The sequence below is a fragment of the Eptatretus burgeri genome, chromosome 5 (assembly GCF_056783735.1).
Source record: "Eptatretus burgeri isolate ZD-2024b chromosome 5, Ebu_testis_v1, whole genome shotgun sequence".
Taxonomy (NCBI): Eukaryota; Metazoa; Chordata; class Myxini; order Myxiniformes; family Myxinidae; genus Eptatretus; species Eptatretus burgeri.
The window spans coordinates 77,532,467-77,559,163 of NC_140965.1; the positions used below are offsets into that span (position 1 = coordinate 77,532,467).

The 26,697-nt window shown below is 42.7% G+C and overlaps 2 protein-coding genes across 5 annotated transcripts in view; one reads left to right on the forward strand and one right to left on the reverse strand.

The window, feature by feature from the left end:
* ECD (ecdysoneless cell cycle regulator) overlaps positions 1–26,697 on the forward strand; it is a 464,207-nt gene that overhangs the window by 92,869 nt on the left and 344,641 nt on the right. The window lies entirely within an intron of this gene.
* LOC147026746 (synaptotagmin-15-like) overlaps positions 1–26,697 on the reverse strand; it is an 84,966-nt gene that overhangs the window by 24,647 nt on the left and 33,622 nt on the right. For 3 of the 4 annotated variants that reach the window (XM_085882514.1, XM_085882513.1, XM_085882511.1), the window contains exons 3-5: positions 23,553–23,665; positions 19,284–19,576; positions 6,796–6,966 (exon numbers count right to left, since the gene is read on the reverse strand). In XM_085882514.1, coding sequence (XP_085738640.1) covers positions 6,796–6,966; positions 19,284–19,576; positions 23,553–23,665 — 577 coding nt within the window. The remainder of the gene's footprint in view (positions 1–6,795; positions 6,967–19,283; positions 19,577–23,552; positions 23,666–26,697) is intronic. The other variant, XM_085882512.1, reaches the window with a different exon arrangement.

The following is a 26,697-nucleotide window of genomic DNA, read 5'->3' on the forward strand; positions in this document are numbered from 1 at the left end:
AATCCTTTATCCAAAACCATGATTTTTTTTCTACCCCCGTAACCCAAGCTCGACAATGCAGTGTGTGTATCTCGATGCCATCCTGTCAGGCTGATCCATTCAGTGAAATGGCTCTTCCACGCGTCTTGACTTTGAATCCAAAAAAATAGAAATAAAACAGGACAGAGACACACGCATTGATTTGTTACGAGTCGGTCACTATTTTGCAATACATGCTTACTGATGTCACAAACTTTTCACGTATTCTGTTTTATCACACTTTACACATTCATGTTTTGACCACGAGCATTCTGACAGTTACACACACACACACACACACACACACACACACACACACACACACACACACACACACACACACACACACACACACACACACACACACACGTTACTTCTTGTACATCATTATATATTGAGAAGTAAAAGACAAATTTGCTCTTTCTTGAACTACTTTGAGTGTCATTCCGAACCCCTCTTGAATGTCCATCATAACTCGAAGTCAAGTCTCCATCTACATTATAAAAGTGAATATGTATCCAGTATTGTGTTTGTTTGTTTTGTTTGTTTGTTTGTTTATTTATATATGCTTCAATAACTAAAAACACTGCTCAACCAAATCAAACCAAATTTTGCATGTTGCTTAAGGGTACCCCAAGTATGGTAGTCAGTTTAACAGATCATCATCTTCTTATGTGTATGTATGCCTGGTGTTGGCTTAATGGTTAGGGGTCCTGAGTACAAATCCCGCTCAGCTGTTGAATTAATACCAGGTGGGGTTAACTCGGCCTGTCATCCTTCCGAGGTCGGCAAAATGAGTGCCAGCTTGCTGGTATAGTGTCGGAGTGGCGACCCGTCCAGGATTGTGCCCAATTGCCAAGGAGACTGCTTCGGCAGCACCAACGCTCTGCACAGAGTATGGTCCCAATCTCCTCTCCTCCTTATCGATAGAACGTTTAAACATTACGGCGATGTTGAAATCTGAGTAAGAATAATTCGAAACTTCCAAAATGTTGCATTTCACTCATTTTAAGGGGAGGTTTAAACCAAAGAATCCAACACTGACCGTCGCAGCGAGGGGGGAAATAAAAACGGAAGAAAATTGGATGAAAATTAACGTTTTTAGATAAAAATTCATTTTAAGTGAAAATCAGGCCTGTAATATAAAGTCCATTCAGACTCCCTCACGGCTTTATCTTCATTCTAATTCGATATCTGAATTCATTGTTTTTGTTGTCGCTGAGATGGTTCAAGTTTTATTTCAGTTCTAGTAAAATGTTAGAAAATCGGACGCATATTGGCATTTTTTAGACAAAAATGCATTCTCATAGCAGGGTTGAATGTATCTGGCCAGACTCGATGTGGGGAGGGAGAGGGAGGTGGGAGTAGCTAGAGGGGAGGGGGTAGTGAGGAGGCAGATGAGAGAGGGGAAGCAGACTAGGAAGGGTCGGGTTCCCTGCGAGGGAAAACTAAAAGTTATGGATCGAACTGAAGTCGAAATATATTTTTTCATGTTCCCGGGGAATAAATAAATAGTATATTTCAGGCGAGTCATAACTCTTTTCCAGCTATATAATTAAACAATACTTAGATAAACCTTGTACGTAATAAGTTGAGTATTTGGACTGACGATAGAATAACAATATTTATTAATAATGTTTGGTTTTTAGGATTTTTTTTAATTTGTGAAGTAAAGTTTATTCGATGTAAGTTAGTCAATGTAGGTTCTCCCCGCTCTCAAGTCAAGTCGAGCAAGTTAATCCTCCCAAATCAATTGAGCGAAGGCAGAAGTAAATCACTCCACACCCTCTCACCCCCTAGCATCCCCTCACCCCATATCTCGTTCCCTCTCCCCTTTGCATGATTCTCTCCCTCGCCCTTCTCTCGTGGGTGAACCATCAGACATGGAGAGAGCCGGTCCAAATATCATACATGTCTGAACCAAATCAAACCAAATTTTGCATGTTGTTGCTTATGGGTACCCCAAGTATGGGTATGATAATTTTGGAATTTCACAATACTCTATGCAGTATATTTAATTGGCTCAGGCTGTCCATCTGCCATAATTATTAAGTAAAAATAAAAAAGTTGCTTCAAATTAATCCAAACCTCCAGGCAAATTATAATATGATACTTCCTCAATTTAGCTCTTTCAACCAGCACAATAAAAAAGGTTTTTTTTTTTTGTATACATTGTCGAGGCTCGTTTCAGAGCTAACACCCAATGCACAGCAAGGGGGGGCATGAGACAAGAGGAGCAGGAGTGGGAACGACAAAACAGTGGGGAACAGAGACATTAGGAGATATGTGTAAGGGAGAGGGATGGGGCGGGGAACATGGGGTATACAAGATGGACATTACAGGGACTTTCGGGAAGGAAAATATGGAATTTGAAGGAGGTGGGTTTGGGGTGGATTAACGGGGGTAGAAAAGATCGTGGTTTTGGATGGGGGAACATAAGAGGTGGTGGTGAACCGCTGTTTTGAAGGCCTGGAGGAAAGAATGGGATTGAAGAGAGTGTGGGAGTTTATTCCAAAGGTGGGAAAACAGGAATGAAAGAGTGAAGCTGAGCAGTGATTCGTGATTTTGGTAGTTTTACCAGAAAGGGGTTGCTGGCGGACCTTGAGCGCCCTGTGGAAATATGGGGGGGGGGCAGACAGAGCGGGGGAGGGGCGAGACTGGAGAGGAGACGGTAGAAGACAGAAAGACCACCGACCTGCCTGCGGTGAGAGTGAGAGGCCCAAAGACTCAGCTTCACTGCGGGAGATACCAATTATCCTAAATGCCTTGGTTTCCACAGTGTGAAGCAGAGAAAGGTGAGAGGCAGGAGCACCAGCCCAGAGGGGAGAACAGTACTCCATCAGGCTGCAGACGAAAGGTTTGTATGTGGTCAGGAGTTCAGGTGGGCCGAGGAAGGACTTTGCACGATGGAGGATTCCCAGTAGGCGACTGGCTTTGGAAGCCAGGTTGGAAATGTGGCTTTCCCAGGAAAGATCATGGTAGATAGTGAGACCCAGAAGTTTGAATGAGAGGACTTATTCCAGAGGATTATTGAGAAAATTGATGCGGGCCGGGGGGAGGGGGAGGTTCTAAATGGTCCTTTTGGAGAGACATAGTGAGAGAATGAGATTTGTCAGGATGTTTCCTTTTATCTTTATTTTTCTCTCGTACTTTTTTTTACCATGGGCTTCCAGCTGGTACGATAGTTGTTTTTAATAGTACATGTTTGGTGTACATAATAAGTGTATGACAGTAGTGTCGAGTTTGTTTTTGTGAAACTCCTTTCGTCTTCCCTTCCAAAATGCCTCCATCTCCCAACCTTTGTGTTGTATATGGTTTTCTGCATTGTAGTCTGTCCTTATGGGATTTCCTCATAAATAGGTAATGACCGGGAAAGATCCAAATTGGCCTGGAGACAATGAGGGGAGGGTATGTGTTTGTTTAACAAGACAACAGCCACGTGGACAGAGACATTGAGAACCAGGTGCGTCTACGTGGCTGGCATGGTCCCTGGCCATGGAGCGCCACACGGCTTCAGTAAGGTGGGGGCATTCCCTCCAAAGTGTCGTCCAATGAGTGGTCCAAACACCGCCCCAGGGAGAGGTAATAAAAGAACAGTACGAGTGGAACTTACCCTCTTCATTCATGGTTGCACTCTGGCTTGCCCTGGTCTGTTTGTCTCACTTGGCTGGATCAGTTTGGTTCCTGGTGTGGCTTGGCATTGCTTCAGCAGGCAAGCACTCTTCAAGGCACAAGTGGACAAGCCCCATTTTGAGCTGCACACCAGGGAGCATTTGGTGCCAAGGCCACGCACGAGCAATATTGCTTACCCAAGAGGATTTTTCTGTCTCGTCTCATTGCCTCTCTGCCTCTCTGTCTCTCTCACTATCCCACTATGTGTCCTGTGTGTAAAATATGTGTAAAATTTCATCCGGATCCATCCACAACCTTTTGAGATATCCTGCGCACAAACAAACAAACAAACAGAAAGGGGTGAAAACATAACCTCCTTCACCTTCATTGGTCGAGGTAAGAAGCGTGACATTGAAATTGTGGGTATGAAGGGTTAATTTTATTTATTGTTGGCAGGGGTACGTCGTGTTAGCTGGTCTATTTTTTTGTGAAGGCCTAAAATACTTCCCTACATCCACTAAGGAATGAGTCAGGGGTCATATAATATTACCTTTCACATCGCGACAAAGGTTGAGGCACGATGCAGCGATCAAAATAAATAAATAAATAAATAATCAAACTTTTTTTTTCTTCAAAATTTTCATTTTCGGGGGGCCTACACCACTTATCGGTGCTCAAACATGAACCTCTGAAGGTTTGACGACGATCTGTTCAGCTAACTCTGAGAAAGATGGTGAAGCACACAGACAGACACAGGTAAACAGTTCACTTATAGTGTAGATACAGTTCTGTGATCACCCAGCAGCTGTGTCTTTCTCTCTCTCTTCCCTTCTCCACTGTCCCTATTTATTTTTTATTAATAAATCCTTTGTTTAAACTAATCTGTGTCGTAGACACTGGGAAATATGGAACTCCGAGCCTGTGATCGATTTGACAGGATAAACTCAAAGATGGGTTGATTGGGAATCAGTGCGTTTAAAGGGGAACCCAAATGCTCAGACCACCTCGATGCTAATCTATCCATTGATACCCTACATAATAGATTTGATGTCTTTTTGCGAATAAAAGTCAAAATATTCCTCATGATTCGCCGTGACGTCACACCCCAGGAGTCGTCCGCCATATTTGCACTGTCCACGGGTTACATCGCGGTACAGTTTAACTCAAATTGTGATTAATTTTCGATTTCCCATGAATATGCTGAGTCGATGTGGCCTTGGTGGTTGTAAAAATACAAACCGAGATGTTTTCATGCTGCACTAATGGCCGAAAGAGCCTGAGTTTTCCAGAAATTGGACGACTAGGTTTGTCCGAAATACCTAAGTGTGGATCAAGCCGACAAAATGTTAACTTTTGTGCTCTGAACATTTTACAGAGCACTGTTATGAAATAATAGAAATGACTAGATCTTGTGGTTATCCACCCCGATTGAGAGAGGATGCCATCCCCACGAATAAGTGGAAGAAACTGCCGTCACTCAAAACTGTAAGACCATCTCTACCGAGCTACCAGCACATGTACACGGGCAATTTGAGTGGTGAATCAAACACTTCACCTCACCACTAACTCGACAATACCACCACCACGCAAGCACCATTCCCCCCTCCAGTGGGGTGGGACATCGACACGGCATGACACAGCATCGACATGACGATGGGAAACAACATGACGGTAAGACACGACAGAGCACGGACATGGCATGGACATGACACGATGACGGACACAAATGGCATCCTGGGAAAGTAGGAAATGGGATGATCCCATAACATACAGGACACTTAGTCAGTCTGCAATGTTGGGACAAAACATTAATCGGCCATTTTGAAGGTGGTGTATGAGTGTGCCTGGGTGGTGTCTGTGCTGTGTCATTTCCGTGCTGTGTCATGCCATTCTGTACCATGTCCATGCTGTGTGTGTGTTTGTGTCATGCCAAGTCCGTACTGTGTCCATGCTTCTGCTGGAGTAGTTCAACTGATTTATCAATTAATTAAAAAATCCTTTATGAATCGTCAATTGAACAGAAAAACAAAACTTACCGATCTACAGTTAACATGCGACCGGCATTTTCATCTTCACTTGCACTTCCATTGTCGCCATCTTTGTCCGAATCGCTCGCATCAGGCTCAAAACAATACAGCTCCATAATCCCTCCGAAAGCGTTTCCATCACTAATTTTGTCTCCGTTTCTTCAAAATCCCACTAATTAGTTTCAACACACTGAGAACCTTCAGAGTTGTTAATGACGGTGGAATCGGTGTCAGAATCCCAGCTCAAAATACACTGTTTCTCAATGTAAGCTGCCATTTTGATCAAGGTGGGTTCCAGGTGTGACGTCACCGGAGAAAATCGAAAATCGACACTAGGGATTTTTTCGGCACTGTGTGTGATTGGCTAGAAAAAATTTAAAAATATTTTCCTTTTAAAGTAGATCATGGTTAATGATTTTAAATAGTTTTCAGGAAAAAAAAATTGCATTACGTTCCCATTTAAGGCGCCATGAGAAAGACTCTGCTTGGCTATTCACTGTCTGCAGATTCACCAATGGCCACGTGGTTCTTAAACCAACGACTTGCATGCATATTACGGGTGGACGTGGTGACCTCACATCCCCTACCCGCCTGATGGTGCATTGGTGGTTAGAGACTGTGCGCCATTACACTAGTGTCCAGGAGAAGAATTTGGACCTGAGTGTGGACAACCAAGCCCCCTAAATCCAAATTGAAACAAATTCGATTTTTAGTTGATTCCAAATTGAATAAAACAATTTTTTTTTTTTTTTGGAAAAGTACTATGGAGACCAATTCTCATTCCCTGGTGGAGGGGGGATAGAAAGATTGGGCTGACGGAACTGTGTCCCCAGGAGAAATGGAGGTGGAGCACCCAGTTGAAGGTGCGGAAGTGTCCCCCTCCCTAATAGTCCAACAACCTCCGGTAGCCTCATGAGAAGCGGCAGCATACTGGCGATGCTGCCATCGCCCCCAGACTTTAACCTTCAATTTACAGCCGTGATGGCCATGCTACACAACATGAAGGCCAGCATTGTAAATAGTGCACCATTACAAGATGATAATCAAAACTTGGTAAAATATAAATTCTAGTTGAGACAAGTGTAGTCATCCGAAAAACATTTCGTTGAAGTGGATCATTAACAATGGTAAAAAGCACCTCAAAAGGCTTGTCTTTTAAGCTGCGCCAGACATCACATTTTACTCCTTCCTCCAACTGCAGACCCTTCAGAGGAACAAGGACATGCCCCACCAGCTGGTGCTTGCCCTTGGGATCCACGCTATAAACCGACAGCTGGAGTGTCTGCTCAGGAAGCTCAACCGGAGAAACCTAGTAAGGAGGCAATGATTATTTGGAGTTAAAGGTCTGGGTTTTTTTTAACCATGGTTGCATGACAATCATATGGTATTGGATTCAATTTTCGTTCAGTTTGTCATCTTGGGGAGAGATTATTGTCAGTTTGGACTTAAAATAACTCTCTCTCTCTCTCTCTCTCTCTCTCTCTCTCTCTCCCTCTCCTCTCTCTCCCTCTCCTCTCCTCTCTCTCTCTCTCTCTCTCTCTCTCTCTCTCTCTCTCTCTCTCTCTCTCTCTCTCTCTCTCTCTCTCTCTCTCTCTCTCTCTCCCTCTCCTCTCTCTCCCTCTCCTCTCCTCTCTCTCTCTCTCTCTCTCTCTCTCTCTCTCTCTCTCTCTCTCTCTCTCTCTCTCTCTCTCTCTGGCAACAAATTTGGTTATGGTGATGGCAGAGCAACCCCATAGTAAGCATTGCACTGGGTATTTTGCCTTTGCCTTCCCAATGATAGTCAGTGCAGCAATTTGTCATTTGTTCAGGGTACTGACAAGAACGCAAATACTCTTTGCAAAAGACACCATGGGAATTGTATCATGCATCAACTAATATGCTAGCACTTGGGACACTCAGCTTAATGTCCTTCAAAAGGACTGCACACTTTGTGATACAATGCCTTTCAAGTGAACCACCAATCTGATCGTTTATAGTAAAAGGTGTGAATCAAAACCAGGCTACCGACATTGAAGTTGCTGGTGGACTATATTAAGGATGCAAAATTCAATAATGGGATTAAAAAAGAGAAAATAATTGTTCAATAATAACTTGTGTTTGACTTCATCAGAACGTCTGAAAACTATTTTGATGCAGAGGTTGGTCGCAATAGTTTAGCAAAAAGAGAGGTGATTCAGTACAATAAGTGGACAAAAGTGTTTCTCGGTCAAGATAAATGTGGTGGTAGTTACATAAAAAAAATTTTTTTCTTTGAAAAACCTCAGGGGCACTCACTCCAAGTTGTGAATGCATATATTTACATGAACCACACTATTTTCTTAACTACTGTACTGCACAACCATTGACATTGATTCCACACCAGTGAGGAATACGAGTATGGCTTGGTGATACTTGTTCAAATGTGTCATTGCAAATTTGAGGATTATTATAGGGGCAGAAGGGTCAATATTTTTTTGGATTGCAGTCTGGGTAAGTGTAAGATTTCTATAAGAAAGACTCACAGCAATTGAAAGTATGTCTGAAATGAAAGCTATTTCAGAGTAGTATACAGAATGACTTGGTAGTTTTTGCATATGGGTGGTTAAAGGAACCTGATCAGTTCCAGGTAGTAGTTAAGAAAGCTAATAGGAATTTGGGTTGCATCAGTGAGATTTATGTATCATGTACAATTTTTTGTTCAAAATATGACAAAGGAGATGTAGAATGAATGGGGAGTACCGTGTTAGGCCAAATATTATAAATTATTAATTTCTTGTCTGGTCATTTCAAAACAAAAAGGCAGGGGTGCCTTACTATTTGGTATTTTCCAGATTTTTAAATATTTTTTCCAACATGGCCACCACATGGTGAAGTATACCAGACCAAAGACTATCACTACCACCAACACACATTCCATATACCATCAAAAATGAGGTCGGTCAGATATCTGATGCATCTACATCTACTGCAGCAGTGGCACTGTCTACTGTACTGTGTGCTTGTACATACTGAACTGGTACTATACAGTATATATGCCGAATTGCACCACTGATCTGAGCTGTCGGGTAGTCGCCGTCGATGGGCGATCCTTGGTCGAACACCTCGTTGAAAATATCCCCCAGAGCCAGTTCCATCGAACACCATATGTACGAGCAAACCATGGCTTCAAAAACTTTCTGCCACCCTTCTGGATGCATACGCAAATGAAGACCACTTTAAGACCGAGGTCTACTGCACTTCATCAGTGGCTCAATGAAAGCTACCGAGGAAGTTCATTCTTGAGATCAATAACGTGCGCTATTGCTAACCTAGTTGGCTAGCTAACTTAATTGTACACGTTATGTATGTACATATATACAGACATGTACCTGTCTTGAAAATCACATTTTCTGAAAGCACAGTGTGGTGTGAGCAAACGTACTTAAAGATGAGATCAATTTCATTTGCATGAGGGCTAGGCCGAGAGGGACTGCAAAATAATTATTGGTCTGGTTGCCAGACTCCCGTGATAAAAATATAAACAAAACAAGAAAAAGAGCAATTGGAGATTGCAGACCCTCACCAGGACTTGTTTCGTGTGGTGTATTTTGTGTGGCGTTTGTGTACCGGTGTGTTACCTAATTAATATGACACATGATTAGAACTGCCACTTTATAACTGCAGGCAGTGATGACCGGGTACCAAGATGTCCCGCTTTGATGCAACCCTGCTTTGATTGGACACCTGACCCTGACCCATGATGTTTTTTATTATTATTCAATTGAATTTAGAATGGGATTAAAATATATTCAATTCAAATCAAATGGAAGACAAAATAGGTAACATCCTGCTTTTGGAGTCATCAGAAGGAACCTGAACAAGCAAAAAGCAAAGATGAAGTCATCAGGAGGAACCTGGATAGGATTTGCATTTCAACTGCTACTCCTCTACACTCAAACCCATCCAGGCACAGCCAAGTGAGCCTCATTCCAAAAAAAATCTAAAAAAATCAAAAAGAATCCAGATCAAAAAATTTAAAGATGAGATCAATTTTTTTGACTGGAAACGTCACAATTATGATCTGGTGGTGATGGGGAATACATATTTCAATTTTCAACTTGATTTGACCATGTGTCCAATCCTGTCAACTTGTGAAGTTTCCTGTCAATTGATTAAGCAGTTCTATAGAAAACATTATTTAATATTTTTCTTCAATCCAATATGGCTGCCAAACCATGTGACCTATGACATCATATGGGAACCTTTTGTTCCTCATGGATAGGCAGTCATACGTATAAAGTTTTGCCTCGATCTGTTCAGCCACTTCAGAGAATATTTTTGAAGGTTTTTTTCTTTCTTTCTTTTTTTAAACAATATGGCTGCCTAATCACATGACCGATGACATCATCAACTTTTTTTCTGTGGACCATTTTATCCCAAGATGACCCTCAAAAATTCTCATACTGATCAGATGAAGTGTTCTGCATTTGCAATTGTGACATCATAACGAAGGTGTCGATGATGACTTTTTAAAAAAAAAAATCGCACTCATTCCTCATGAGGAGTACTTGCCGTTTGCCAAGTTTCAGTTTTTTCCTTGGTGCAGTTTCAGAGATAGAGATACAAAGTCTTTATGTTTTTCCAACATGGCTGCCACACCATGTAACTTATGACATCACAATTATCATTAAAAACATTATACATGAGTAATTGCTCCTTCGGTAAGAATTTCGTCTCAATTCGCCAAGCAGTTGTAGAGAAAAACACAAAAGTTCTGTACGGACAAACAAATAGACAGACAAGCAAACAAACGGCCCTAAATGCAATCTTCTCTCCTTCGGCGATTTTTTTTAGTAAATTTTAGTAAAAAGCACAATGTTTTTAGTAAATTTAAGAAAGGAGAGTAAAAAAACAACCACCATTGTACGGCCTCCAAAAAGGAAGCACGTGGGTTTTTCATTTTTCTTTTTTTAAATTATTTTTTTCTTTTTTTATTAAATATGAATCAAATTAATCGTTTTTTTTTTTTTAGATCTGGAGAGAAAATAGCAAGTATCAAAAAAAAAATGGAGGTGGCCATCAAAAAGGAAGTGCGTGCAGACAAGAAACTAATATTTTATTTTCCTGGCCTTATTTATTTCGGACAAAATAAGCATGTGCACCAACTCAAATGAGCTAAATGTGAACTAGAGACAAAATTAATGTATTTTTATTTGGTATCTATAAAATACATATCTGTCTGATTTGGTCGTGAATTTGTTTGGCTGGTTTCAACATTATTTGTTGCATTATTATATATATATTTTTCACTTGTATCGAAGACTCAGCAATGACCTAACATGAATGTGTTGGTTGCTTTCTGCAACCAAAAAAGTTCATATGAACCTCATGGATATGTGAAAGACCTGGTCAGTTTCTTTATAGTGCAGACACTGTTGCCCAGACAGCAAGCACACTAACGTAGCGAACAGTGTAACCTGGTGGCAAAGAACATCCAAGAAGATCAAACCATTTGCTACCGGCAGTCCAGGCAGGAATTTTGAATTTGTTTTTGGTGTTTTTGTGGACAATATTGAAGCTCGTAGAGGAGCTAGAACATAGAACGAATCAGGACATAACAGAACAAACGGTACAGTAGAGAGAGGGGGGGGGCAGAATGCCAACAACAGGGTGGAGGGAAACGATGGATGGAGACTTGGAGAAATAAGGGATGTGGGGAAGAATGAGAGGTTGGGGACACTTGGGGTGACCAAGATGTATAAAGAAGCAAACTCTCATAAAATAAAAAATAGAAATAAGGAGAGAGGTGAGCTTTGGTAAGGTTAATGGGGAAAGAAAATATCATGGTTTTGGATGTGGGAGGTGGGGAAAAAGAGGAACAAAAGAGTGGAGGTGAGCAGTGATCCTGGATTTTGTGAGTTTCACCAGAAGGGGGTTGATGGTGGACTGTGTACACCCTTCATAAACGTGGAGGGAACAACGCATGGAAAGACCAGAGGGTGGAAGACTAGAAAACAGGAGGTATTAGTCAGAAAAACCACACAAGTCTGTGATGGCGAAGTACGAGACCCATAGACTCAGCTTCATCACAGGAGATTCCAATTATCTTGAAGTAAGATGGTTTCTACGACGTCATGCTGAGTAAGATGAGGCAGGAGAGCCAACCCAGAGGGGAGAGCAGTACTCCATCAAGCTGTGCATGAAGGCCTTTAAGGTGGAAAAAGTTTAGGTGTGCCAAGGAAGGACTTTGCATGATGAAAGATGCCCAGTCAGACACTGCCTTTTGAGGCCAACTTAGAAATGTGGTTTGCCCAAGAAAGATCATAGCTGAAAGTGATACCATAAAGTTTGAGTGACTGAACTTCCTCAATAGGATTGTTAAGAAAGTAGATAGTAGGGTTTGCCAGATGGTCCTTTCAGAGAAAGAGCGAGAGAGTGTGTGTGAGAGATTTCTCAGGCTTGAAAGACATATTCCAAGTGTTTGACCAGCTTGTGATTTTGTCTTGGTCTGAAGAGAGGGAAGAGGCTGCTGACTGTTCACCTGAAGGATGAGGGATATCACCACAGAGGGTGGAGTCATCAGCAAATAAATTAAGGGGGTTTTCTGAAGAGACAGAGAGACTGTTGATGAAGATTAGGGATAGGACTGGGCCCAGAACACTGCCTTGGGGAACTCCAGCCTCAACAGAAAGAGGATATGAGAGGATTCCTTTAACAACCACATGTTGGCTACGAGAGCAGAGGAAGTTATTAAGCCATGTGTGGAGTTGGCATTGGGTGCCATAGGCAGAGAGTTTGGAGAGCAAGGTGGGGTGCCCAGGCTGTAGCGAAAGGTCAAGATATGTCTTGAGAGATGGCCCTTATCCCATGTGTGACATTGAAGTCCTCCATTCATTGTTAAGAGAGTGGAAGCATGTCCAAGGTAGAGTAACCTTGTCTGAATCTGAATTTATGATCTCAGATGAGGCATTGAGAGAAAAGAAAGGATTTTCTGTCAGCTGCGATGACAAATTTCATGATCTGACTGATGGTTGGAAGTAAGCTAATCTGTCTGTAGCTCTGTAGCTAAGGTCTGTAGCTAAGGGATCCATTTTTGCACCTTTTCATAATGTGGTGATGTTGGCTGAGTTTTAAGCAGATGGAATATGAACTAGGACAAATTATAGGGTGAACAGAGCAGAAAGAAGATGTGTAAGAGCAGCAGAGCAGGTTTTTAGGACATGTGAGCTGATGCCGTCTGGTCCAGTTGTGGAATCAGTCGAGGGTAGCCAGAAACTTCTCCACATTCACAGGTGCAAAACACAGAGTTCAGGAGCATTTGGGTGTGAATGGGTAGGATGGTTACAGAGAACGATGGGTTGGGGATGCAACATTTGGAAGCAAACAAAGAATTGAGGCAATCGGCCTTCTCCCGAGTGGAATCGGTTGCAGTGCCATTTGAAGTGAGGGAAGGGATGGAGGGGGAGCATAATCCAGAGACAGACTTATCAAGGCACCACTAGGTTTTAAAGAAGGGAGACAGGTTTGAAATTTCAATCTTGTGGTTGTACATATTGTTACGGCTGTGGAAATTGACAGAACACCATAAAGGTCCCTAGATCAGTGAGGCCGATAAGTCCGTGTCCAGAAAGATTTCCGCACCGTTGTTTAAAGGGAACGATTCATGTTAAAGGCCCAGTCACACCTTGACGTTTTAGCCAGCTTATGCCGATTTTTGGAAAATTTGTCAAAAACGCTGGTACACGTCATAATACGTTATGGGTAAGTTTTGATAACATTGAGAGCACGCTGAAAAACACTGCCATACGTCGTTGTACGTTGGCTTTAAACGTTGTACTTTTCGGTTGTCCTCAAATTCTCCATGCTTGAAATTTTTAGAATTATGCCAGCGTATGACTCACACGTTCCACATAATGCTGGCCATTAGTTGTAGGCACGTCGCGCGATCGTTGACACACGTCGACACACGTTACTTGTGAGTTACTCATAAGTCGAAACACGTCGAGGTAATGTTTAGCGTACCCGAAACTTATTTCTAACCTATGAGTTACGTGTTGTACTCACGTTACGCGATCGGTGACACACATCGACACACGTTACTTGTAAGGTGCTCATAAGTTGAAACACATCAAGGTAATGGTTAGCGTCAGTGTTCCAGACTCCCTGGTTTTTTTTTTTAGTTTTTTTTTTTCTTCCTTTCTTCGGTATGATGGTGATTTTGACACTTCGATTTCTAGTGCGGTTATAATATAATATAATTAATAGGCTGCGGCTCAGCGATTTAAATCACAACCGCACTGTACACTGAACACCGTCATACCGAAGAAAAAACCGGGAGTCTGGAACACTGACGCTAACCATTACCTTGATGTGTTTCGACTTATGAGCACCTTACAAGTAACGTGTGTCGATGTGTGTCAACGATCGCATATCGTGCGTACAACTTACTCCCATCGCATGCGGAGCGCGTGTCATACGGCAAGTACGTCGTAAAATTTTCAACATGTTTAAAATTACAAGACGTACTCCACTTACTACGACGTATGATAGCGTACTTTAGCGTTCTATTCACGTATACCAAACTTTACCCATACCGTATTCGACGTGCGCCAGCGTTTTAGACGCATTTTGCAGAGGTTGGCATACGCTGGCAAGATCGCCAAGGTGTGACTGCGATGTTGACACTTCCATTTCTGCGGCGGTTATGATTCGAATCGTTGTGCGGCAGCCTTTTAATAGGCTACGTCACGACATCGTCGGCGATGCGTGCAGCGCGCTATGCCTAAGTTAGACTATCGTTGGGCATCGGTTGTGAAGGCCGACAACAGGTTCAGCATTCGTTGGTATAAGTTATCTATAACACAACGAAACGTTCTGTGTCCGTTACTAATACGTTATGCAGAAGACCAAGTCGTTATGGATACGTCCGAATCATTAAAAAAAAAAAAACATCAAAAGTTCAACGTAAGCCAGCGTTTTACATACATTTTAACACATTGCCATTGCTGGCTAAAACGTCAAGGTGTGACTGGGCCTTAACCGGGCTGGGATCTTTGAGTTAGCCGTTATTCTTTACTATCGTTATTTTGGACCAACCACGTCCACCACCAACATCGCTCTCAACAACCGCTTCAGACCAACCGTCTTCCACCTCCACAACCACACCTGCCTCTCACCAAACCGCGCCATCCTCACCACTTCGCCAGCAACCGTCAACATCTCCACACCACAAGTATCGCTTCACCTTCGTCTCCGAAACGACGCCATCTTTGCGCCAGCCGCGGCGAATCCGCATCGAGCGGCGTCACTACAGGCCGACGCGGGACGTTTGCTCGTCGGATCGAGAGGCTTGGTGATCTCGCGCACGTCCGCTTTCCGCGCAGAGGTCAGAGGTCAGAGGTCGAGGATCGGAGGCCAAACCGCGTCTCACCAGCCCTATAAAAGGACGAGCAGAGCGCCAAGCTCGCGTTCGAGTCGGGTCGAGTCGAGTCGAGTTGATGGGTCGGTCTGAGTCAGTCTGGAGAGGTCGGGGAGTCGGGAGGAAGCCAGAAGCCAAGGAGCTGCATGGAAGTCTGGGCTCGTGTCAGAGTCGGGAGCTTGGAGCTTGCAGTCGGTGGAGAGTCCGGGCGTCGCCAAGGAGACGCGAGCTGGAGGCGCGCCCTTGCCTGCTGTGTCGCGTGGAACTGCGCGTTCGTGTGGAGAGAGCCTAGAGAGAGTTCACCAGCCAGCGACAGGCGGTCCGAGGTGATCGGGCTTCGGCGCAGTTCGAGCATCACTGAGGGACGGACGGGTTTTTACAGAGCATCAACTCAAAGAGAGCAAAGACCCGTTCGTTCCTCTCAAACGAGTTGCCGACTGAGACCGAATCGCCCGGCCGCTTGGCAAGGCCCGAGCTCAACCGCGGCTTCGCTAGCTTCCGTGGGGAAGGAGCATCGCGGGTCGCCCAAGCGCGTTCATGTGGAGAGAGCCGGAGAGAGCTCGCCTGCCACAAGGAAGGCCCGAGCTCGACCGCGGCTACGCTAGCTACTGTGGGGACGGGACGTCGCGGGTCGCCCAATCCAGACACCACGAGGGTGCAGGTAACCTGCAACGGTCTCGTGGGACTCGTTCGGTCTGCCAAGTCCCATGCCATAAAGACCCAAGATGTCCAGTCTGACCCCATTGCCTTTGATGGGGTCTTTTTCCTGCTTTTCTTTCGAATGAATGTTGTGGTGCCGAGTCCCATAAGTAAAACTGTAAGTGACTGTATATTAATAACTGTACATTAGTAGTTTAGGTACAACCTCTCGTAACCTACCTGCGCGAATAATTAGGTAAATCGAAGATTTGGCGATCGGACCCTGGAGCGCGTGGGTAGGGTATGGACAAGGTTGTGGTGGGATTGAAAACCCATCCGTGACTGGTTTCTGACACCATTGCAGAAAGTCGCGACTGGATTGTCCGTTCGGTGGGCGAACCGGCTGCCATTGGTGAAACGCGGTCGTCCGCACGCCCGGTGGGCGCGAATACAACAACAATATGTTGTCTTCTCGCTCTCTTGAGGGTACCATCGACAACACATGTACTCTTCTAGATTGGCACTGTGGAACTTTAACCTGACGAAATGATACCAGCAGATGGCATACCTAGTTTAACGTTCATCGGAGGGATGGCATACACATTGACTTATTGTCCAGCATGTGAAACACAAGGAAGACAGTTTGAAGCTGGCCTGAGATTAAAGTACAGACCAGGCAGTGCAGAGGTGAGTGTCCATACCTCTAAGTTATCCTCATGCCAGCCCATGTTTAAGGTGAAGTGGGTAACTTTAACACCATTAGTCGGGTCAAGAAAAAGTCTCCAGAACAGAACCACTTTGAGTGAACAGTGGATATCGTGTTACTTTTTCTCTTTAAGTATTGTTATACCATTTATTACATTAAACAAATGTGATGAGTCAATGCCCATGTGATTGGTATTCAAGCATTTGTTCAGCTCTGTCTCTTCAGTTGTTGTGTTTGGTTGCATTCAGTTGTATCATGTTCAGCTTGGCCTGCTCGGTTCTGGTGTTCAGTTACACTCAGCTCTGTTCAGAATGTCGTCCTGTTTGTCCCGTTCCTGTGGTGAACAACTTTGTTCGGAATGGTACTTTTTGCTAACATCTTGATTTGTTGCATTCATTGTCATTGCTAAGCCTGGTGATTTTCTTCATGCTTGATTTAATGTAGGTGTTGGTAAAGGATTTGCGATGTGCCAGCATTTGTGAATATAAAAACCAGGAAGGTAAGTCGTAACAGGGATATGCAACGATACAAGGGGATTGCATATACTGGTATACTTAAACACATTGGCTTAGGTAAATATGAGCAGATGGAAGAAACTCCTCTATGTTTTCCTCTGTAACTTGCTCCTGTTCAGCAAAATCTGTGGTGCTTTTGCTCACAAGCAGATGCGGTGGTTCCCCTGTTTTTTTTTCAAAGGCACACGCAGCACCACATCCTTCCATGATCTGTACCGTATTTTGAGAACAATGTACTGACATGCCACAACCTGACACTACATAAATCCTCACTGATTTTCATTTAATTTTTTGCATTGTCTTGTAAAATGAGTATTCACAGGCCTTGCCCATAGCTTAATGGACTAATGCTCTTCCTTTTGGGCTGGCACCTCAACATCGCATCCATCTCTCTGGGATCTTGTGGAATCTAAAGCTCTCAACATTATTGGAATCTCCCACAATGGCACCAAAGTACACGGTCTGTCGTTGTCACATTGCAGACAGGTCAGTGCATGGTCTCTCTTTGTTACCACTTCTGCTCTGGTCTAGTTCTCTCTGCTCTATTCAACCTCTGACCCTCCCTAGCTCTTCCAGGATTCTTCCATCCATCCATCGCGACCATACTCTGTGCAGAGCGTTGGTGCTGCCGAAGCAGTCTCCTTGGCTATTGGACACAATATTGGATGGGTCGCCACTCCGACACAGGACACCAGCAAGCTGGCACTCATTTTTTGCCAACCTTGGAAGGATGACAGGCAGAGTCAACCCCACCTGGTATTGATTCAACAACTGAGTGGGATTTGAACTCAGGACCCTCGGATCCCAAGCCCACCACTCCAGCTATTAAGCCAACACCAGGCATATAGGATTCTTCCAGTAACCCCTTTCTGGGTAAACACCCAAAATCCAGCCTGAAAGCACACCTCAACTCTTGTGTTCTTTTTTTTCATCCCATTTGTGGAACTGCTTTCCAGAGACTTTTAAATCACATTCTTCTGTTCAGAGCTTCACCCAACCTTCTTAATGGACGGGTTTGTACTGTTTCCTCACCTCTTCTCGTAGTCGTTTATGCCATAATGTATTGTTGGCTGCCATGGATTGGTAGCACGAGTTCCACTTCAAACAACTTGCCACTATGCTTTAGTACGTCTTTGTCTTTTTGCAACTCTCCTTTATTTGCTTTGGTGGAATGCCAGAAGATCAGATTACAATGTGCCCAGCCCCGTGACATTGTCAGGTGATCAGCGTGGTCGAATTCTTTAATGATCCAAGAAAAGATAAACTCCAGGCTGAATTTAAGATTTATCCTCGAAAAATACTGCTACTTTAACAGCCCCAATTATTGCCACTTTATTGTGTGGTCGGCCATGGAACGTTTTTGGCCTAATCTTTCATAAACTAGTTGGCGAGACCTGAGGTTTGACTGGACAGTGGACATGGCAGGTAGGAATTTGGAATTTAGCCAGGGTACTGGCAATAACTCACGAACTATTCACAAAGGACACCATGGGATATTTAATATCAAACAAACTAATGCTAGCGGGATGCCCAGTTTAACGTCCATCCGAGAGATGGCACACACTGATGAATTGCCCTGCATGTGAAACACCGGGATGACAGTTCGTTCATAACTTGGCCGAGATTATAATCCAGGCAAGACAGCTCAGATGTGAATCCACTTGCTTCTCAGCTATCCTGCCAGCTTGGAAATAAAAATTTGTGTGAACTATTTACAAAAAGTAGCTATTAATTATTACATTCAGTCTTGAGTTCAAGTTGAAGTCGATAACAATGAGAAGGGAACTTGGTGGAGTGCATACCTCCGCCACGTAATGTCTGATCCACAAGAACATATTGGGCCCAATACATTTTTGAAATATCATGCTATACAGTACTATATCAATTTTGGCTCGATCTCTCAATAGTGAAGAATCACTTAAAAAAATTATACGAGCCAGATCCAGATCCGGACCGTCACCAAAATCTAATCAGTTTGTTGTTGTCACACACCCAGCATGTCAACCAAGTTTTGTCCGAATCCGTCTGCAACTTTTTTGAGATATCCTGTACACAAACAACCAGACAGACAGAAAGGGGTGAAAACATACCATTCACCTTCGATGGCGGAGGTAATAAACTCAAGTCATAAATTAAGTTGAAGTCATCCTGCAGTTGATACTGGCTTATAATACAAGCCTTGTTTCCCCTTGCATCTCAATGTATGCGAAAGTTATTTATCTGATGCTTCAACTGGTGATTGTTTTTACAAGGCAGAAGTATCACACTGGCAGTGAGCACAAAAAAGTTCTTAAAATCAAAATACATTGGAATATCACTAAACCTAAAAAAAGAAAACAAAAAGCAACCCGAATGTGTCTGTTATTGCTGCAATTCATTTGCCTTCTTACCTGAAATATGAAACGCTCCCCAAAGACAGGCTTTGCTGTCTTCTTTGGAATTTTGGATTGAACAGTGCCCCGCTTTCCTGGCAACAAAGTGATGTGTACCAGAGGCAGTCCTGGCTCCGTATCCACCTGTATTTCCCGACCTTGGAGTAACCACAGTTTCAACTGCTCGGATGCACACTCATAGCGCAGAGCAAAACGAAGCCTGGGACCAGGACCTGCCGTCGCACCTGCGTCTGAACTGTCATCTGGAGGCATCTCACAAAGTTCAGGGTCGAGTACATTCGGGAAAAATACTCGTTTGGTGAAGGTGAAGTTGATGCAGGTTGGGGATTTGGAAAGAGTGATATAATTTGATGTTAAAAATGCTGAGTCAAGTCCCAATGAAAGCTAAAAAGAGTAGCCAGTAGAATAGAAACAACAACTTTCCTTTTATATAATTAGAATGCTTTCACATTTCAGAAAGTGATGAAATTTCAGAAATTTATTTTCAGAAATCTATGATAAATTACAGTTATTACACCACAATTACAGTTATCATTGTTTCAGCCATGCATCAAGAGCTGCGTAGTTGAAAGGTACAATCTACACGTTACATACATGCCAAAGGGGAGGAGTGGATGGTTAAAGAAGTGAAAGAAGGGGGTCACAGAATAGAAAACAAATTGTAGGAATGGGGGTTGTAGAGTGGGGGGGGGGGAAAAGGGAAAGGAGTCTGGAGCAGGTAGAGGTAGGAATACTTGGGAAGAAAGGAAAGGCATGTTTGTGGCATATAAGAGGGGAAGAAGTGGTTCAAATCTTTTTACAGTAATAAGTAGACGACTTTAAAGTTGATGATGTGAGGGTCAGAAATGAACAGCACATATTAAAGGAAGATATTCATATTACCTTTGTTGACCAAGATAAGCAAACTCTCTATAATACCATAGTTTGACAAAATTTACACTAAATTATGGTGCAGATATAAAGACGAGGAAAGATGAAGAGCAGGTTTTAAAGGAATTTCGAGGCAAAGGAAGTTAAATGGTCCTCGCAAAGTCAGGCCGGTCACAATGAACGATCCACTATGACTACCTTACTTTCCGAGTTTACCTGAACTAAAAAGAGTTTGGTCTCCAGGCATCCGTTTGTGGGACAGCATGATGCTGCACTGAATGTTTGTTGTTTATGTTTACTTTAATCCTTAAGATTCCCTGGGAATACTTGGAATACCAAATGGATACCAAAACCAAACAAACCTGTCTGATGTTGAATTAAGATTAGTGAAACTAAATGTTTTAAAGTTGTAATTTAACTATCGGATAACATGAAATGAAAACAAAGCGGATTATGAAAACATTGAGTCAGCATCCAAAGTTCCGAGAACTGATCACAGAAACTGCAATCAACGTTGAAAATGTATTAAAATCGATAGACTTAAGAAAATAAGCAATTAAAATGATAATTAAATGTAAGAATGAGGAACGGTATATTATTTACAATATTAATATCCATGTTGTCCACTTTCTGAGATTTCCATCCCCCTTTCTCACTTGTCCCATTCTGTTCACCTTTATATATTTTCCCCTTCACATACTACTACGACTATTGTAATGTTGGTCCCAAATATTTCCACTTTGTGGGGTCAACCGGGGAGCAGTCTTGGCAAGTCTTTCACGAACTGGCTGGCCAGGCTTGAAGTTCAACTAAAAGTAGCAGAAATTTGTAATTTGTTCAAGATACCAACAATAACTTACCTCCTCTTTGTTAAATATACCATGGGATATTTGTCCACCAATGACCAATACTGGTAGATCGACCTTAAAATAGAGGCTTAAACTCTCTTCCGATGGATGGCACACACTGATGTATCACCCTACATGTGAAACACCACGGTGGTAGTTCACGTTGCATCACGAGATTCAAATGAATGACTCGACATCACAATGATGAGTATGTATATCTCAAAGCTATGCTTACCGTGGCCTGCAAAAGTATTCACCCCCTCCCAAAGTTTTCACATTTTTATGCCACCTGAGCTTATTTCATGATGCTTTCAAATTAAACAATATATCAAGTCTTCCAAAACTTCTCTAAAGTGATAAAGCTAAAAAATGCAGATTAAATGTAAATAAATTCGATCAACAGAGAAAATCAGATGATTCTTCGTTACATAATTATTCAAACCCTTTGCCAAATTAACCCGAAAGCACTTCGGAAGCAAATTATTTGTTTGAAAGGTTCAAAAATAAGTGTAATAGGTTTCACCTGTATGTAATCAGTGGTTTAACTTAATTACACTACCCCACATATCGAAGGAGTTTTAAGGAGCAACTCACTCCTTTTTGGTTTGCCAACCAACAGGGCAAACATGAAGACCAAGGAGCTTTCCAAAGGAGTCAGACATAAAGTGGTGGAGAAGCACCGTTCAGGAGAGGGTGAAAAGAAGATTCCAAAGTCTCTCATTATCCCTTTGATTCCGGTGAAATCCATCATTAAGAATTGGAAGACGTATCATACCACCCAGACTCTACCCAGATCAGGTCGCCCATCCAAACTCAGCAGCCGGGCAAGCAGGAAACTGGTTTGCGATGTCACTGTAAATCCAACATTGACTTTGAAAGATCCGTAAGGCTCCATGTCCGAGATGGGGGTCAGTGTTTATCATTCAACAGTATCCCGTTCCCTTCACAAAGCTGGCCTCTATGGACAGGTGGCAAGAAAGAAGCCATTACTGAAAAAGTCGCATCTAAAAGCTTGTATGGAGTTTGCGAAAAAGCATCTTAATGTTACCGCAGGCGTGTGGAGAAATGTATTGTGATCAGACGAGATGATAATAGAACATTTTGCTCTGAATTTAAAGAATTACATCTGGCACAAGCATAACACTGCACATCATCCAGCCAACACCATCCTTACGGTCAAGCATGGTGGTGGCACCATCATGTTATGAAGCTGCTTTTCATTAGCATGGCCTGGCAAGCTTGTCAGGATCGAAGGGACAATGGATGGTGCAAAGTACAGGATAAATGTTGGTGAAAACCTGCTTGAGTCAGCCATGAATCTGAAGCTGGGTAGGAGATTCACATTTCAGCAGGACAATGATCTGAAGCACAAAGTTAAAGGTACACTGGAGTGGCTGAATAAGAAGAAAATAAATGTTCTTGAGTGGCCCAAAGTCCTGACTCGAACCCAATTCAATATTTATGGTGAGATTTGAAGATTTCAGTCCATCGACGATCCTCATCAAACTTGGTAGAACTGGAGAAATTTTCACATGAAGAATGGGCAAATATTTCACCATCTCACTGTGTTAAGCCGGTAGAGACCTACCCGAAAATACTCGTCGCAATCATTATTGCTAAGTGGGGGTGGGTTATTATTTTGCAGGCCACTGTATAGCCCTTTCCATCCACCCCACCCCCACCACCCTACTTCCCTTCACGTGCAAGACTCCGTTTTTACTTCTGCCACCAAAGGTGGATGGAGGTTATGTTTTCAACCCTGTCTGTCTGTGAGCAGGATATTTCAAAAGGTTAAGGGCAGATTCGGACAGAACTTGGTGGACAGGTTGGGTGTGTGACAAGAACGAATTGATTAGATTTTGGTGAAGATCTGAATCCGGATACTCAAAATGTTTTTACTAATTAAAGCGATTCTTCAACATTGAGAGATGGGTCAAAAAGGATATACAGCACAATATCTCAAAACGTTGTGGACGGATTATGGCAAAACTTGGTGGATGTTCGGTCAGCGATAAGAACAAGCAAATTAGATTTTGATGCGTGACAAGGACGAATGGTCCGGATGCAGATCCGGACCAATCGGTGGAATACTAAACGTAAACTGTTCACCCTGGAGGAGGTATGCTGTCTACAGAGTGCTGTTCTAGTTTTCTTATGCAAAAATTTTATTCATATTTTTGATTTCTTTTCTTATTGTTATTTCAGGCTCTGGAGCTGCTTTTATGTAAATCACATGGAGGACAAAAACTTGGTAGTTCAGGTACTCCATATGAATTACAAGGGCATTGATAGACCACAGATAAACACATGCTATATCGGATTTTATATGAGATTTGAACCATCGTGAGCCAGGTGTTCCAATGAGGACACGAACAGGCCAACTCAATTTGTTTTCATATCATAACCCTATTACTGCAATACGATGAACATTTCAAAATTCCAAACGTGATCCAATAAATCACATAGCAACACTTTGTTTCAAATACAAATGGTTTAATTGACTCCCATTTTAATTACCAGACTAATTGTCATTTCCACAGAAGCTCACCGGAGGCCCACGGCATGTGTGAAACCCGTCGATGACCCAGCATCGTTTTTAGTGAGAGCGTTGATTCAGCAGTGTCTCCAACACAGATTGGCTGTTTCACAGGAGTTTGTTCCCTGCACAGAATTCGAATAAAATATATGACTTGCTTATCCACGCCTCTGATGTCAATAATCAACCTTAATGTATGTATATAAACAGTGGCCTCCAGGTGGAGAGCAATTACCAAAGAGAGAATCATTTCCCTTAGGTAGGTAGGATAGTTTAGAGGTTTGTATACTCGCCTCGAAGCTGTCTAGCCTGGGTTCGAATCTTGACACAATAATAAACCATCACCCTGTTGTCGCATACAGGGCGATGCATCGATGTGTCTGCCGTCCATTGGAAGTATGTTAAGCCAGAGGACCCGTTTGCTGCGATTGGTTACTGGTGGATGTTTAAAGATCCCACAGTGTCTTTTACAGAGAGTAGGTGAATTATTGGCAACACCCGGACCAAATTCCAAATTCTTGCCACAGTCGAACGTCAGCCCTGTCAGCTGGTTCCAAAAAGACTCGAGCAGGAATCGTTACCGTCGGTACTCCCGTGTGACGACAAGCATGTAAATAAAGTTTAGATGAATATATCTTTGTATTTTAGAGTCAAGGGGTGGAATGTTTGTATTAAATTCAAACACTATACTAACACAGTAAGGTTCAGTGTCTCACAGCTGTGTATTCCTCCACTGAGTGGACCCACTTGGACAATATACTCCACAATTTAATCATCAACCTGCCTCAATTAAATACTGATATATATATAAATATTTATTTATTTATATAACATATACAAAAGGACAAGTAGACAGACATTTGAGGCAAACCATTGGTAAAAGGCCATCGACATATGAGGTCCGTCTGAAAAGTAACGGGACTGAGCCTGCTGTGTGCTCCACTTACACAACTTGAATGAACGGGTTGCGTCACAGTCTTTAGCAACATTCCAGCAAATATATATGATTGGTGATGGTTGTCTGCGCTCATTGTGTAATTTTTTTTTCAGGTCGTGCTTTACACGTTGTCGCGCTACAGAGAGCCAATCTGAAGCTTCTTGCAAAGCTTGGCAAAACACCTTCCGAATCCTTTGCAGTGCTGCAGCAAGTCTACGGGGAAGAAACGATGTCACGTACACATGCATTTGAATGGCACGAGGTTCAAAAAGGGATGGGAGGAGGTTGAAGACAATCCATGGTCTGGAAGACCTTCAACGAGCAGAACGGCAGACAACATCGAGCGTGTGAAGGAGATGGTGCGCACAGATCGTCGACTCACGGTGCGGATGATTGCTGAGGAACTTTTCATCAACAAGGACACCGTCTGGAGCATCATCACTGAAAATCTCGAAATGCACAAGGTGTGCGCAAAGATGGTCCCCAGCTGTTGTCCGACGACCAGAAAAAGCAGAGTCACTGTCTGTCAAGACATTATCAAGCGCCTCGAGGATGATCCAAACCTGCTCTGGAGAGTCATTACTGGTGATGAATCATGGATATTCGAATACGATCCCGAGACCAAACGGCAGAGTCGTCAGTGGAAAAGTCCGGCATCACAAAGACCAAAGACAGCAAGGATGTCAAAGTCGAAGGTCAAGGTGATGCTCATCGCGTTTTTTGACATCAAGGGCATCGTACACTTCGAGTGTCTACCACAGGGTCAAACAGTGAATCAATTCGTGTACAAGGAGATCCTCCAGCATCTCATAAGATCAGTCTGGGACAAGAGGAGGGATCTGTGGGAGAACAACGCCTGGGTGCTCCACCATGACAATGCCCCTGTTCACACTGCCCTGAGCATCCGACAGTTTCTGGCAGAGAGGAATGTGCCAACTCTGGAGCAACCCCCGTATTCGCCAGACTTGTCCCCTTGTGATTTTTTTCCTATTCCCCAAGCTCAAGGGGATGATCAAGGGGACCGGATTTCCTGATGTGGCGGCCATCAAAAGGGCGATGACAAAGGACCTCCGGAGGATACCAGAAGAAGTCCTCCGGCGGTGCATCAAAGCGTGGAAGAAGAGGATGGACAAGTGTGTGAAACTGGAGGGAAACTATTTTGAAGGGGACAAGCTGTGATTTCAATATATTTTTTGGTATAAAATTTCTGTGAAGTCAGTCCCGTTACTTGTTAGACGGACCTCGTAAATCAGTCTGTATACCACTGTGCCTCAATTACTTCATTAGATATGGGTCGTTCACAAAAAAAACAATGGAGGACGGATGGATGCAATTCACGACGACAACACCCCTTAGCCCAAATGTGCGTAACCTGCTGCTTAATATGATTTCTTTGGTAGCTGGAAATAAAGGAAGTTTTTTTTTTTTTTTTCAGAAGACAGCTTTAAAAAGTAACATCATTTTTCAGTTCAGATATCCAAGATATATATATATATATATATATATATATATATATATATATATATATATATATATAAATATATATATATATATATATATATATATACATATATATATATATATATTGCATATGCAGGGGGCTGCAAAAGTAGGTATACAGTAATGAAAAACAAAACGTGCACACAAAACGTATTTTATTGATTATACAAGCACACCAATAATAAACATATTAACGCCTCAAATGTTCAAATTAAATGAATTCTAGTATAAAATGAATCCTCGCACCACTATTATAATACTGGTATAATCCTTACTGTATACCTACTTTTGCAGCCCCCTGTATATGCAATATATATATATATATATATATATATATATATATATATATATATATATATATATATATATATATATATATATATATATATATATATATATATATATATTGTTGTGGTTGACGAAATTCGCAAACCACCATTCAGGTCCCTCAGGTGAGATATCTCTGTAAGTATATGTGTAATTAGGCCCAAACCCGTTGTTTCGAGGGAATAAATGTCATTCACTCGGGCTGCGATCCTTCAGGATAGCCGTTTTTCTTTTACTATCTTTATTTTGGACCAACCGCCATTACTACCACCACCAACCACGTCTCAACAGTCATCACACAACAACCACCAACCACAACGCCGCTTCACCACAACAGCCACGACCTTTACCGTCACAACTCGCCACCATCGCATCACCACCATTCTTGCGCCA